The sequence below is a fragment of the Leptonychotes weddellii genome, chromosome 4 (genome assembly GCF_054177405.1).
Source record: "Leptonychotes weddellii isolate Sample4059 chromosome 4, ASM5417740v2, whole genome shotgun sequence".
In the NCBI taxonomy this organism is placed as follows: Eukaryota; Metazoa; Chordata; class Mammalia; order Carnivora; family Phocidae; genus Leptonychotes; species Leptonychotes weddellii.
The window spans coordinates 15,997,020-16,009,460 of record NC_138372.1 but is presented as its reverse complement, the minus strand read 5'-3'; the positions used below and the strand labels follow the sequence as shown (position 1 = coordinate 16,009,460).

The window sequence follows — 12,441 nt, the reverse complement described above, 5'->3', positions numbered from 1 at the left end:
AACAATAGAGTTTGTATTGCTTTTTCTGTAAAAACATGTTTAAAATAGCAGTATAAATATATTACACATTATAAATGGCAAATAAAATCCCCAGAAAATCTAAAGTGTAGTATACTGGTGATTTGTTTCGACACTTTTCACATACCTCTTGTAACCTTTCAGATTGAAATGCATCCTAAACTTTTATAGGATTAGAAAACCTCAACATTTTATTCTAAGAACTATTCTTCCTAGATCATAAACAACTTTCAGAATGGAAAGGAGGCCTCTGTAAACTTGAGTAATACTGATTGAATAAATTTGATTGACTAATACTAATTCCTTTATTATTTTCTGAATTGGAGGGTGGGTTAGAGTTCTACCCTTCTGCTGTTAACATTATCAGTGTTGTAATCCATTGAAGATTTTTTGCCAAGTTGGGTCAGTTTTATAATCAACCAAAACCTAAGAGCATACATGTATCTTTCTTTTTTTTTATTTAAGATTTTATTTATTCATTTGAGACACACATAGAGAAAGCATGAGCAGGGAGAGAGGCAGAGGGAGAGGGAGAAGCAGGCTCCTCGCTGAGCCAGGAGCCTGATGTGGGGCTCGATCCAGGACCCTGGGATCATGACCTGAGCCGAACGCAGACGCTTAACCATCTGAGCCACCCAGGCGTCCCTACATGTATCTTTCTTAAAGGGACTTTTTCCTATTGAATATTTTAAACAAACTTCAACAAGTAATTTTTATTTAGTGTGTTTGGTTTCATCTCAAAAAAAAAAAAATAGATCTGTGTTGAGTTTAAAAAAACAGTAAACCAACCGAGGGCTGCATAATGTAGAGTTTGACCTCTGTGACAAGACTGCAAAGATAAAGAAGGTGGAGGTGGACAGTGTAGATTTTCCCGCTCTTGAATTAATACCTGCCCCCAAATAATTTTTATTCACATACCCCTTTATCTGAGGTAATAATTTATTCAGTGGGTGTGTTAATTTTTTTCTTTGAATAGGTAATATAGTTTCTTAGTTCAAAAATCAAAATTACGTAGAAAGGTATAGACAAAGAAGTCCCACTTGGACCTAGCTCCATCTCCTGCATTCCCTCGTCCCTAGTACACTCCCAGTTTTAGTAGAGCAGATACGGGCAAATACGAGTATTTATTCTTACTTTCCTGACTTTTTACATGATGGTTACAGGTAACCTACTGCATTCACTAATCTATATTTGCTTTATTCACTGTCCTAGTTCATTAGCTCTAAGGTAGTATACTGTTGTTATGTGTACCACTAAGAAATTATTTAATGTTGCCAATTAAATGACACAGCGCTTGCATGTCACATTGACTGTAAGTTGGATCCCTATTTCAGAGATGTAGAAAAGGGGGAAATGTCTTACCAACAGTTTATCTTGGCAGTCTCTTCATATCCGCTCTTAGAGCACTTCCTCATTTTTATGGCTATATAATATTCCCTTGTGTAGATATAATATACTATATTCAACTGGCTGGGCACTGGGTTGTTTCTGATCTTTTATTACTGCAATACTGTGGTGAATTAGCTTGTATCTTGTCTGTTGATAAAAGTACAGATATATCTGTAGGATAGATTCTCAGAGATAGAATTGTGGGCCACAGAGTACATGCATCTGTAATTATTAAGATATTGCCATATTCCCCCTGTACCGATTTACCGTCCCACCAGCAACGTGCAAGAGGCCCACTTTCCTCATCCTTGTCAAAATAGTGTATGATCATATTTTTGGATTTTGCCCGTTTGGTAAATGATATATCTCAAAGCCATAATGATTTGGGTTTAAGTTTTTAATATGTTGAAGGACCATTTGTGTTTCTTTGTATGAGCCCGGTATTCATGAATTTTGCATATCTTTCTATTCAGTTTTCCATTAAGCTTTTTCTTATTTTCTGGAGCTCTGATATTAAAAAAATAGAGATTAACTCTTTGTGATAGAAGTCATTTGTCTTTTGGCTCCACTTCCGGCACTTTTTGCCATGTGAAAGCCATTTATTTCTAGTAGTTAAATTTTATCACTCTTTTTAAATCACAAAGCCTTCCTTGGAGCAGTGTTATGTAAAGGAATTACCTTTATTTTCTTTCTTCTTTTTTTTTTAAGATTTTATTTATTTATTTATTTATTTATTTGACAGAGCACAAGCAGGGAGAGCGGCAGGCAGAGGGAGAGGGAGAGGGAGAAGCAGACTCCCCGCTGAGCAGAGAGCCTGACGCGGACTCGATCCCAGGATCCTGGGATCAGGGCCTGTGCCAAAGGCAGATGCTAAACCAGCTGAGCCACCTAGGCGCCCCACCTTTATTTTCTTCTAATATTTTTCAGTCTCCCCATCTCTGCCCCTGTCCACCCCTTTTAAAATTTTTGATCTATTTGGAGTTTATCCTGGTATATAGTCTTGAGGTATGAATCCAACTTTTTTTTTTTTAAGATTTTATTTTTAAGTAATCTTTACACCCAGTGTGGGGCTTGAACTCACAACCCTGAGATCAAAAGTCACATGCCCCTCTGACTGAGCCAGCCAGGCACCCCCCAACTTTTATTCTTATCCAAGTGAACACTATACTGTTTCAGTGATTTAAGCATTATAGTTTGTTATATTTGGTTGGGCTAGTCTCTGAGTTTTGTTAATTTTTTTCCTGACTATTCTTGTTTATTTTTTTCATATGAACTTTAGAATTAACTTAGTTCGGCGGGGAGCAAAACCCCAAAACATGTTGTTTCAGTTGGTACTTAGGGACCTGTTAAATTTGTGAATAAACTTAGTAATTTCCTGTTGGTTCCTTGAAGGTTCTATTCAGTGTTAGGTACTTTATTCTTATTTATTTTTTTTAGAATTTATTTTTAAAGATTTTATTTATTTATTTGACAGAGAGCACAGGTGGGGGAAGCAGCAGAGGGAGAGGGAGAAGCAGGCTCCCCACTGCGCAGAGACCCCGATGTGGGGCTGAATCCCAGCACCTTGGGATGATGACCTGAGCCGAAAGCAGACACTTAACCGACTGAGCCACCCAGGCACCTCAGTGTTAGTTACTTTAATGACAGGGCAGGAGAAGGAACCGATAATCTATATAAATTGGTAATTGACAGAATAATTTTCTTGTCATTTTTTATACTTTCTATGATGCAGCTTTATTATTTAATGTTTTTGAGAAGGAAAGCCTGCTGTGAGGATAGGAAGAAATACATTAACATAAGACTTCAGCTAAAATTAAGTAGCCATTGCCAATTTTGTGTATTTGTTGTATTAGGTGAAAGTTTTATTTGTGAGAAACTTGGCTACTACAGTGACAGAAGAAATACTGGAAAAGTCATTTTCTGAATTTGGAAAACTTGAGCGAGTGAAGAAGTTGAAAGATTATGCATTTGTTCATTTTGAAGACAGAGGAGCAGCTGTTAAGGTAGAGATTTTGAAATTTTGCTTCTTGATATTTGAATTTTGTTGTTGAAACTCGCTAAACACATAAAATGACCTTAAAAACTGAAATAAAATTGGTTTTCAGCTTTTCCCGAACTCTGGAACTTTCTTTTAATAATCTGTGAAGTGGTAGTAGTGTAACAGGTAAGATTTCATATTTCAAAGCCTGATTATTACTAACTGGGTTTGTGATTTCAGGCAAGTTATTTTTAATCTCTATTGTTTTTGTAAGCCTAAGATTTGATAGCATGATGCCCTGGAAATATTACAAGGTATAGTAATTAGCTGCTGTAAATGGTAAAGAGGTAATGAATCGTATTGTAACTACTTTGTTTACCTTAGTTTGTGGACCTGTGAAAGACCCAGAGTAGTGTACGTGACTTTACACACAGCACAGCATATTGAATTCAGCAGATGGGTTCTGAGAGAGTGGTTAGTCCTTCATAGATTTGCCTTTCTTCAGTCATTGCAGAATTGTAATAGTATTAACTGTGTTGCTGGTTTCAGTAGTTGTTAGAGATATATATTTCTTGCATATAATAGTCGATTTGATGATAGTAACAAAAAGTGTGAAAAAAGTATTTTCATGTGGTGGCTAGAGGGTAAAACCTGAATACCTGTGCTCTTTTCTGCTGATAATGGATCAGCAGCATCTTTTATGGGTAAAATTTGTAGTTTCTTTTTCCTCTTACCTTTCCCAGTGGGGGAGAGAAGACAAAATACTAACAAAAGTTTTTTATTTGGGGAGGTAGGTTCAAAATCCTCAGTGACTCAGGCCTGGTCCTTTTTCTGCATCGTCTGTTGAAGTGGTGACCCCTCTAATTCAAGCAGTTTTCTGTTTCCTGCCCAGGATATTTGCTTTAAACTGTGCCTCATAGAATCTTTGGACTAGTTAGAATTTATTGGTTTGCTTTTTGATGAAAGCCAATTAGTGAGACAGCATTGCTTATGAGACTGACGCGCTGCCCACTGCGCTAAGAAGGCACCTGAGACAACATTGCTTAAAAAATTCACAGCTTAGTGCAGAATTTAATGCTTGGTTTCTGAAATTGCCAGTGGTATGAAATACGGATAACTAATTGATACCTTCTAAATACTTTTCATTCAGTTGTTATTAAATAACTGGTTGTCTCTAACTGAAAAGTATAAAAACTGGTAGGGTGGTTTGCCAAAGAAGTCTCTGAAATTACAAAATAAGTCAGCAACTGGGAAGCTTCTGTGGACTTACTTAGTTGCTTTAGGTGAAGTAGCCAAAAGCTAATGTGGTAAAGGGGAGCAGTTAGCATGTAGAAGGAGACTGATTTAATCTTTGTCTAGATGCTTGTAAATCTCTGAATGTTCTTCATGGATAGAGCATTTTATTCTGTTTGTCCGGAGAGAAAAAGATTTATGTAGGGAAGCAGAAATGCTGTGGCAAGGAGGTGTGATATTTTGTTGCTGGGTTACTTGAACTTGGATGTATGGCAGAGGCTGTTAGGTGGAACAACATAGATAAGGGACTAGAGCATAGGATGCTTTTGATTACTGCTTTCCAGGTGAATACTCAAGTCTTCATTAGTCCACGTCTGTTCTGGGCTCTGCTCTTAACTGTTCAGGTGAAGTATGTTTAGGTGAAGTGTTGTGGAGGAAACCTAGGCATTTTTTGGTTCTTGTTCAGTTTCACTGATAACCTCATTCAGTAACTTCATTTGTCTTTCAGATCTTTAAGATTTTTATGGAAGAGCAGTTTCAGATTTACATGTTGAACGTCATGTTTTTATTTTAAAATTTGAGTCCTGAAAAGTTTGTGTTAATTACGGCACTTTTCCCAGATGGGGATTTGCTTGTTTGGTATGGCTCAACCTAGAGAGGTTAGTTATTCAGGATTTAGGAGCAGTGATAGGCAGCTCTGGAAGCCCTTTTATTTTTTTTAAATGTAAGAGTAGGACATCAGTTTTGTTTTCAATATAATTTACATGTAAGAAGGTAAGATTGAGGGAAATAAGTACTTTGTATTTATTTCTTCGTGGCTAGATTCTTTTGCCAATTAAAATAGTTGTGAAGTAAATTTTTTATTAATTGGCACAGGTATGTCTATGTAATTATGTTTTAAAGTATTAATTTTTACTTGCAAAATAAATTTATTTTTGTAATTTTGTATAGGCCATGGATGAAATGAATGGCAAGGAAATAGAAGGGGAAGAAATTGAAATAGTCTTAGCCAAGCCACCAGACAAGAAAAGGAAAGAGCGCCAAGCTGCTAGACAGGCTTCCAGAAGCACTGCGTGAGTCTACATTTTAGTAAATACATCTGAACAAAGAATAAGTTGGTAATAGAGATCAACTTAATAAAAATTCAGGAATAGTCTTGAAGTAAGCTAATTTGTTTTTTCTTTTCTCCCTTCCTTCCATTGCTAGGTATGAAGATTATTACTATCACCCTCCTCCTCGTATGCCACCTCCAATTAGAGGTCGGGGTCGTGGTGGGGGGAGAGGTGGATATGGCTACCCTCCAGATTACTATGGCTATGAAGATTACTATGATGATTACTATGGTTATGATTATCACGACTATCGTGGAGGCTATGAAGATCCCTACTACGGCTATGATGATGGCTATGCAGTAAGAGGAAGAGGAGGAGGAAGGGGAGGGCGAGGTGCTCCACCACCACCAAGGGGGCGGGGAGCACCACCTCCAAGAGGTAGAGCTGGCTATTCACAGAGGGGGGCACCTTTGGGACCACCAAGAGGCTCTAGGGGTGGCAGAGGGGGTCCTGCACAACAGCAGAGAGGCCGTGGTTCCCGTGGATCTCGGGGCAATCGTGGGGGCAATGTAGGAGGCAAGAGAAAGGCAGATGGGTACAACCAACCTGATTCCAAGCGCCGTCAGACCAACAACCAACAGAACTGGGGTTCCCAACCCATCGCTCAGCAGCCGCTTCAGCAAGGTGGTGACTATTCTGGTAACTATGGTTACAATAATGACAACCAGGAATTTTATCAGGATACTTATGGGCAACAGTGGAAATAGACAAGTGAGGGCTTGAAAATGATATTGGCAAGATCCGATTGGCTCTAGATCTACATTCTTCAAAAAAAATTGGCTTAACTGTTTCATCTTTTAAGTAGCAATTTGCTGCCATTTGTATTGGGCTGAAGAAATCACTATTGTATATATACTCAAGTCTTTTTATTTTTTTTTTCCTCTTTTCATAAATGCTCTTGGACATTATTGGGCTTGCAGAGTTCCCTTATTCTGGGGGTTACAATGCTTTTATCGTTTCAGGCTTCATTTTAGCTTCAAAAACAAGCTGAGCACACTGTTAAATCATGATTTTGCAGAACCTTTGGTTTTGGACAGTTTCATTTTTTTGGATTTGGGATAGATTACACAGGAGTATGGAGTATGCTGTAAATAAAAATACAAGCTAGTGCTTTGTCTTAGTAGTTTTAAGAAATTAAAGCAAACAAATTTAAGTTTTCTTGTATTGAAAATAACCTATGATTGTATGTTTTGCATTCCTAGAAGTAGGTTAACTGTGTTTTTAAATTGTTATAACTTCACACCTTTTTGAAATCTGCCCTACAAAATTTGTTTGGCTTAAACGTCAAAAGCCGTGACAATTTGTTCTTTGATGTGATTGTATTTCCAATTTCTTGTTCATGTAAGATTTCAATAAAACTAAAAAATCTATTCAAAACATTACCTATTTCAAATTCAATTGTGTCCTAAAACATTATTTTATTCGTAATCCTTTGCAAGGAATATTGTTTTCAAATTATAACTGCCTATGTGAGTGATCAAATTCATGCAAAATTTCTTGTCTATTCCAATATGTATCGTGGCTATCAGACTGAGGATTAGTCTAAATTCTAGTATTTATTCCAAATAGCACTTTATTGATTGGTGTTCTCTCATAGTCTCTTCTGATTTTGAAAATTTATCCTTTATTTTTATAAAAACAGGTTCAAAGGCTTTTGAACATTCTTGCAGGCATTGGATAATTTGCGTTAAATAAAATGGGGTTGGGGAAGCAGACTGCAATTTATTTTTGACCCACATTCTTTCTATAAAGGATAATTTGTTGACTGGAGACCTTATTTGCTGGATAAGTGAATGTATAACAGGAAAAAATGTTAGTACTGTGGCGTCAATTGCACTGCGGACTAAACTTCAGTTGTAGTATACGTGATCGTGACTACCACTTCAGTTACTGGTTTAGGAATATAATTTCCTATTGCTACGTAAGAAGCACTCATGCCTTATAAGAGAGGCTTAAAAATGTCCACTAGTCATACTTCTGACTTTCTGTTAATACTTTTTATTTTTTTACTACCCTCCTGGCTAAAGTTTTTGTTGGCCGGAGTTATAACATCTATTTCCCTGTTTCCTTTAGAAATTCTGAATTATTGTAATGACAGTTTTGTTTGAGAATAAGAGGAACAAAAGAATCCAAACTTTACAGTGCAGAAAAGTCTGGATCACATTCAAATTACCATAAAATTTTCCCTTCCGTTTTACTCCTAGGTGGGTCTAAAATGTTTTTAAATTATAAAAATAAGGCATTTAGGGAATAATTAAAATGGGCACACCATTATTTTGTGTTTTGTTCCTGTTTGGTGTCTTTTATGACAGCAGTAGTAGATCTCAGGATCATAAGCCAGTTAATTCCTTATGAGCGTGCTTAGATCATATTTTGGGTTTCATGGCTTGTCTTTTGATATCAAGTAAGAAAATTAATATTTACTGATGAAAGTCTCTATTTCATTTCTCTTTAAAAATACACTTTATTATATAATAGTTCAGTAAGTTAACAGGCCTTATTAATATTCTTCTTGTGTTTTTGGAAACTCATAAAGGAATTATATATAGTCTGTTGTATAGTAGTTCCAAATTAACATGGGTATCTATTTGGTAAAGCTTAGATCCAGTTGTTTTTCTTATGCCCATGTATGTAAGTAAAGACACCAAACATTCTTTAAATGCTGCTTTTAAACTTTGAAAATACAATTTGTAGTTACTCTAACTATAAGCCTTAATTAGACTTAAATCCTGATTTTTCTTGGAAAGAAGAAAGCATCTACAAGTAAAATTTGATTTGTTTGTATTTCTTTAAAATTAGATGTTACCAGATACAGAGTTAATGGAGAAAATTAGGAATGGGTAAAGAAGTGATTCTGAAAAAGTAACTGATTGTGCTTCCCCTACCCATCCTAAAATATAAACCCTAGCAAAAACATAAGACTAAAACTTGGGTTCCATGTCAAAATCCTTTCCTTTAATTGCAAATAATATTTTACTCTCACCTATTAAAATATGTCTAAGAGATGGCCCTCTAATATTGTTTTATAAGTTTTTTATAGCTATTTTATTTCACAGAAAAACACAACTTTTTGAACATTAAGTCTCACTTTAGAGCTTTCTCCCTTGTTCGTATCTTGTAAACTCTGTAGCAGCATTCAGAGAAAAGAGATTCAGAGCTTAACTTTCACAGAAATAAATCTAAAAGTCTAATACATAAGCCTGAAAAATGTCCATTTAGGATGTCTTTATTTTAGATTTTCGTTAGCTGTTTTATTTTAATGAATTTTTTTTAATGAGTTCTGGGAAATTTCATTTCCTGCTCTTACGCCATCTTTTTTGTTCCCCAACCTAATTCATTTGCTTTTACTTATGAGCCTGCTACAGTAATGTGTGTTGGGAAATATATTTACTTCATATTGAGGCCAACCTCTTCTTTGTAGGTACCCTCCTAAGACTGACCTAAATACACCCCTTTCCCATAATGGAATGCTAATTTTTATTTGATCACTCATTTATAGCAGTTGCTTAAATGTATGTATTTAAATGACGGTGTTTTAATTTTTTAAAAGCAAAAAAGTTCTAATAAGTTGCCAGATTTCTAATAAATCCAAGTTTATTTGATCAATTGATACGGAAATTGAGTTAATATGGTTCTGTAGTTAGTTTTTTTAAGCAAAGAGTTCAGCATAATTGTTTTTCAGTTTTCTTAGTTACTAGGGTTATTCTGCATAAGAAAGCCCAATGCTTTCTGTTAGTAGGCAATTTTTCTCTCATTTGAAATCTGACTTAGGAGGTGAACCCTCTTTTTAAAAAGATCAGCATGCGTCAAAATAAATTCTATTTTAAATTCCAAAAGAAGGGACATAAAATTCCATTCCTAGCATAAAGCCACATAATATTCTGGAAACTCATTACATCATTTGCCTCCTGCCCATTTGGATAATCATACCTACGTTTTATTAATTGTGTATTATTTGTAAAATCCAAAACCCTTCCAGTAAATACTTGCTATAAGGCTATTATTTGTCAATCATAAAGACTTCTACATATGTTAAAATTTGCAGTTTTGATTTTTCCAAAGAGAATTTTGTTACACTGAATTATCTGGTATTCTTAAAACCAACTGAAGTATGTGGAAGAAATGATAATGTTAGTGTTGTCCCTTATTGTGTGGCATCTCTTTTAAGTAAGCAGCTAAGAAAAAGCCTTATAGAAAGAGTGCACTGGATTTATAAGTGTGTTTATGTTTCTCTAAGAATGGGAGCTTCTGTTAACTTAGTTCTCAGTAAGCCCGTGGATTGGGTGACTGATTAGAGAATTCAGAATGACAAATCCACTAACCAGGCATGTTTACTTTTGCACTAGAAGTTTGTGAATTAGTTCTGAATTTTGAAATGCAAACACCAAGCCTTAAAAATACTGCATATTTAATGTATTGGTCGGTAATTAATATAAATACTTAATTTGAAAGAGTTACTGTTAATCTTTCTAGAATAGTTTTTTTCTTTTTAAATATATATACTTACGTATTTTTTATTTAGAGGTTACCAGAAGCTCTGGGTTTTTTGTTTTGTTTTGTTTTTGTTTTTTAACCATTTTCAGATGTTATCCAGAAATCTGCAAGTGTACTTTTCCTGTTTTAACTCCTTCCTTTTATCACCTGACTATCAGGGAAGCGAGGTTGAGGCTGCCCTGACCTGACATGTCATGATGTCGACTTGCTAGGTGGGGTTCGCTGGGGACGATAACCAGTGGAATTGTTGGTAAGAAATTTTTTTTTCCTATTTTTTTTTTTATCAGTAGTGGGACATTAAGTGTGGGAGAATGCCCATATTTTATAAGTGGGCATTTATGTTGGCCTTGTAGACAAGTAAGACTTTAATATTAAATAATTTAGTTCTTAATAGGAACATATAATAACTACTTCATACTTTTTATTCTCAAATTATAGTTAGCAGGAAAGGTCTGCAAGTATGAAGTAATAAAATACTCAGGGTATATTTTAGGTGATCGAAATAGACACTTTACAAGATAGATTCTGAAGTCTTTTAGACAGTAAATTTGCTTTATTTTACTGTGGTTTCAATCCCTCTAACTTCTTTATGTTTGCATTTTTATTGGGTAGATTAGCACATAGTGCATCTTAAGAGACGTTTATTGCACGCTGATAGTAAAAGTAGAAGGTGTTGATAGGATGGAGGATTTAAACACTAGGAGAAATTATTTTTTAAGCCTTCCAAAAAATTTTAACATTGTAAAATGGAACTTAAAAGTTAGAGTAATTTCACAAACAGGAGAGGGCTTGTTTTAAAAATACATTTGATACGACGACTTTGGGTCAAGAGGACGTTACATAGCTAAATATTAGACCTTGAACATAGCAAAACCATAAATCTATAAACAACTTGTGTTTTGTCTGAAACCCAGGAGAGCTGTTGGGATTAGTGGGTATTGGTTGAATTAGTCAATTTTTAGATGATATTTAAAAGATTAAAATCTCTCACAGTAGAGGATTCCATGATAGTAAAGTATAAATCAAGGAAATTTAATAACTAAGCATTTCTGACCATAACATATAAAAAAATAGTTGTAATATGACATAATCACTGATTAAAGGTAGTTACGAATATTCATGCCTGAAGAACCTCCTAAATATTCCTATACCTCCTTTGTAAAGGTTGAATGTATCAGTCTAGGAAGAATCTCTTAGGTGTTAACCGTGCTAGTCAGTATCCTGAAATCTTGTCTGTAAGCTTTGTTGTAGACTACTTGTAAGTCGTTACAATGAAATTATACTTTAAGAATTGCAGTGATTGCATCATTTTGTTGAGGTACTTGTTTCTCTTCTGACACATTCTATGCTATACCAGTGATAGAAAAGATGATAAAGATTGCACTAATAATGTGCTTTTTGGAAAGCTTGATAGTAAGCAGTAGGAACACTCAAGTAATGCTGACGGGTTCATCTTTGCAGCACAAAGTCTGGTTACTGGCTTTGATATACTGACAACAAAATGCATTTCATGGGATCAGGAGAGGAGACATTGTGGGGTGGGGGGACAGCTTAAATTCCTCGAATACAAACAGGGGCTTTCATTTTATGTAGTAACTTTGTCAGGATCCCATGAACATTGCTTTTCTTGATTTCTCATTTATAATGGTTGGGCAAAAGGAACTTCTCTAGCCTGTTCAGTAACATAGGTAGAATTGTACTTTAACAAATCCTACTAAGATCTTTAGTACTATGTTGTAAGGCTATTTCTATGATTGAGCTGAAAGCTCCTGTGAACATTAACATTGCTATATGCATACAGTAATATGAGAATATTAAAGTAGGTACATTTGCAAGACCACTTAATCGGCAGTTTAATAAAAATCGTGCTTTTGGTACAGTGTCCAGGTACCATAACTGTATTGGAATATTTGTACAATGTTAAATATTTTTAATAAAATCTAACATGTTCAAAATGTTGTGTTGGTGATTTTGGGTGGGGTGTGATGGTTTCGATTGTGCAAAACAGGTTCAGTAGTTCTGTAATTGAGACTTTTGTGGTCAAATGGAGTTCCTGTCTTCAAATTCAGTACTAGGTATCGGGTACCGATTTGAAGGAAGACAGTGAAGGAGTGGGAAGGAGTAAAAATAAAAGAGCTGAACTTGAGGGGGTTTATTAAAGTGTCAGGAAGTAGCTTTACTGGGGGTTAGAGCTGGGTCTTCAGGTTTAAGATGGGA

General features: G+C 35.3%; 1 protein-coding gene across 5 annotated transcripts in view; it reads left to right on the top strand.

Moving 5' to 3' along the window:
* The window catches only part of HNRNPR (heterogeneous nuclear ribonucleoprotein R), a 32,093-nt gene extending 24,981 nt beyond the window's left edge, over positions 1-7,112 (top strand). For all 5 annotated transcript variants that reach the window (XM_081817712.1, XM_081817711.1, XM_081817710.1 and 2 more), the window contains 3 exons: positions 3,261-3,410; positions 5,570-5,691; positions 5,825-7,112. In XM_081817712.1, coding sequence (XP_081673838.1) covers positions 3,261-3,410; positions 5,570-5,691; positions 5,825-6,437 — 885 coding nt within the window. In that variant the 3' untranslated portion in view covers positions 6,438-7,112. The remainder of the gene's footprint in view (positions 1-3,260; positions 3,411-5,569; positions 5,692-5,824) is intronic.
* Positions 7,113-12,441: the final 5,329 nt, after the last annotated feature.